Source organism: Argiope bruennichi, chromosome 11, assembly GCF_947563725.1.
Source record: "Argiope bruennichi chromosome 11, qqArgBrue1.1, whole genome shotgun sequence".
Taxonomy (NCBI): Eukaryota; Metazoa; Arthropoda; class Arachnida; order Araneae; family Araneidae; genus Argiope; species Argiope bruennichi.
The window spans coordinates 99,581,417-99,584,731 of record NC_079161.1 but is presented as its reverse complement, the minus strand read 5'-3'; the positions used below and the strand labels follow the sequence as shown (position 1 = coordinate 99,584,731).

The 3,315-nt window shown below is 40.3% G+C and overlaps 1 protein-coding gene across 1 annotated transcript; it reads left to right on the top strand.

Annotated features, from left to right (window-relative positions):
* Positions 1 to 1,003: 1,003 nt before the first annotated feature.
* Positions 1,004 to 1,990, top strand: LOC129957356 (scaffold attachment factor B1-like). Its single transcript, XM_056069641.1, has one exon. The coding sequence runs from the start codon at positions 1,155 to 1,157 to the stop codon at positions 1,770 to 1,772; it is 618 nt and encodes a 205-aa protein (XP_055925616.1). The 5' UTR covers positions 1,004 to 1,154; the 3' UTR covers positions 1,773 to 1,990.
* The last annotated feature ends 1,325 nt before the right edge of the window (positions 1,991 to 3,315 follow it).

Below are 3,315 nucleotides of genomic sequence, written 5' to 3'. Positions count from 1 at the left end.
CTTCGGTGGAATCGAGTCTCGAACCTGAGACCTTACCACGGCCCCAAGTGGATGTGAGAATACAAAAAATTTTTTAAAAATTTTATTTCATAATTTTATAAGAGTTCCTAATCCATGCATAAGATGTCATGATGAGGAATTCCATTACTTCTGTGATATATGTTGTTATGCAGGAAATAACTGTTGATCTTTTTAGCATACTTTATCTTAAAATCTTACTGTACCATTATATTTCGTTTGCCTCATAATTTACAGTCTTCAGGAAATGTGGCATTTTTGAGGGAATTATTATATTTTGTGTTTTGTTGTTGAATTGCGAAACATTCTTTCTTCGTTCATTAAAGTGCATGTAATGACAGCCAAACCTCTTTTAAAGAGCAAATAGCATGGCGATAGATTCACATAACGACCGAATTCTTGTTTGTTCGTACCTTACGCGCTTATCGTTCATCCGATGGCGATAAAACTTTGAAAACTTTTTGCTCTGAACCTAGAAAATCAATGTTTTTCATATGGCCAGTTGTATATTGGATAATTACGAGTCGGACAGCCAAGAAATGTGTTTGTTTTTGCTACAAAAAATATTGTCTATACTAAAGTATACTTGAATATTAATGTAAATAAATAAATATTGTTACGAATTCTGTAAATTGGTGCAATTTGTCTTATGATAATGAATGTTATATGTATCCCATTGTATTTCAATAGCAAGTCGCCAAATTGGCGAGATATTGGCTCATTGGCGATGTTTTAGGCAACTAATTTTTGTCGCCAAATTTGGCGACGGAAGTTGGAAACCTTGGCGACAGAGAGAATTTTCTAGAGGGATCCTGATTTTTTGAATTCTCTCCAAGGTTCTGGATTTTTCTAATATGACATAACTTCCTGTTAGTGACGTCACTTCCGGCAGAGAGCATATAAAAACAAGCACGAAAGATTAGGAGTTGTATTGGAGCCTTAGACAGCAAGCAAGCTGTAGGCTGGTGACTGAGCTATTGAATGCGCAGTATTATTCTTGTAGTCTTCGTTAAATAAATAGCTTTATTTATTTTTTTTAAAAGGATTCTGCTTATTGAATTTACTCTAAGCACATCGCAGGAAATTCGTAACAAATTGGCGTCAGAAGTGGGATCGAATAGTGAAGATAAAGGAAAATGGCTGATCTTCATCGAGAATCTCTGTCGAAACTCACTGTGGCCGCATTGAAAGACGAACTGTCGGCGAGGAATTTGCCCACATCAGGACTGAAAGATGACTTGATCGAACGTCTTCGAGAAGCTCTTGAAAGAGAGCAAAGTTGTGGTGGTATATCCGACAACGTTGGTGAAACGAATGAGCAGAGTAAGAAAGCTGCGGAAGAAAAGCAGAAGGAAGAATCCGCATTGGAAGACAAATTAACGCAACTTTTGTCATTCATGACAGAAATGAAAGCTGGACAAGTTGAAATGAAAACAGAAATGAAAGCAGGACAAGTCGAAATGAAAGCAGGACAAGCAGAAATGAAATCTGAGATGAAGGAAATTAATAACGCCGTGAAGGTAGCCAATGCTAAAGTAGAGGAATTTGAAGGAAGATTAGAAGAAATGGAAAAGAAATTTGAGAAATTGAAGCAAGAAATGGAAGTTCAAGTTACTGAAGAATCAAGAGAGTCCTATGAAACTCCTCAAGAATTTGGATTGGCTGCTGCAAATCAATCTCAAAATGCTCGATATATGCCTGTTGTCAACAGACCCTGTATGAAATTACTGCCGTATGACGGACAAACATCTTGACAGGTGTATAAGACGCAATTCGCCATTGTCGCAGAAGCTAATGGCTGGGATCCAATTACCAAAGCTCGCCAATTGGCTTCTTCTCTCCGAGCCGAAGCTGCAGATATACTGAGGACCATTCCCGATAATGAACAGTTAAATTTTGATGCTCTTTCAAGTGCCCTAGAGTTGCGTTTTGGCGAGAAATGCCTGAAGGATTATAGCCGACTTCAGTTAAAGACTCGTCAACAAAAACCCAACGAAACCCTTCAAGAGCTCGCAACGGACATTGAAAAGCTGTCCCACCTCGCCTTCTCCGATTGTCCTACTGAAGTAAGAGAGACTTTAGCTGTGCAGTATTTCGTCGATGGCGTCAGAGACGTAGAAATACAAAAGGCACTACGAATGGCGGAAACTAAGGATCTGAAGTCCGCTTTAGTCTACGCGATCAAGTTTGAAGCGGCACAACAAGCATCGAGAAGGGATCGTCACTTTATCAGAGGTGCGGAGGTGAAACGAGATGAGGATCCTTTACTTAAAGTTATGACACAACTGTTAGAGGAGTTCCGGGGGATGAAGCAGAGGTCTGGAGAGGAGACAGGCAAATTTAAAAGAAACAACGCCTGTTGCTGGAAATGTGGAGCAGAAGGCCATCTCCAAAGGCAATGCCAGGCTCGCCAAGATCAACGGCCTAGGAGCCTGTCGAGGAATAATACTCAGGAAAACTAGGTAGTGGCGGTCTCGCGGGGCGGAGGTTGCCAGAGAATGAAAAGCCCCATTTTGAAGTGTTACAAATTTCATCAAGCAGCGAGAATGGACTGTTTATTGAAGCGAATGTAAATGGATTTCCGTGTCGAATGGTCGTTGACACAGGGGCCAATGTCACCATTTTGCGCCAAGATTTAGCACAACAACTTGGCGTAAAAATTCTTCGGACACCGCCCTGCGTGACCCTCCAGACCGTGAAAGGGGATAAAATCCCCATTATTGGCAAGATGCATATAACAATTAAGTTTGGAAATGTGTTATATGGCCATACCGTGTTTGTAGCCGAAATCACCGACATTTTTATACTCGGTTTGGACTTCTTAACAAAACATAATTTTGTAATTGACTTTGAGAATAGTGTGCTACGCTCAAATTCGGAAGATGTAGCGTTATTCCAGTTAGGAGCTGTTGAAAGAGAACCGTGTCATCGAATAACTTGTAAAAATGATATTACTATTCCAGCTCGAATTGAGATGCTTGTAAGAGGGGCCGCTGAGAAAAGTCAAAACTTTCGACATGGTCTAACTGAATTTCCGGACTCTGAAAATTTTCCAAAAGGTGTATTGGTTGCTTCCGCACTGGTAGATCTTTCGAAGGAAACTGTACCAGTCAGAGTTGTTAATCTAACTGGTAATCCTAAAACAATCAGGAAAGGCGACGTATTAGCAACATGTGCTCCAGTCACCTGTATACAGAAACATCCCGAAATCATGTCGAAAAAGCCTTCTAAAGAACTCGAACTGAATCTGTTGAAGCCCACTGAATTGAATGAGGAACAGAAAAGTGTAGCATGGAT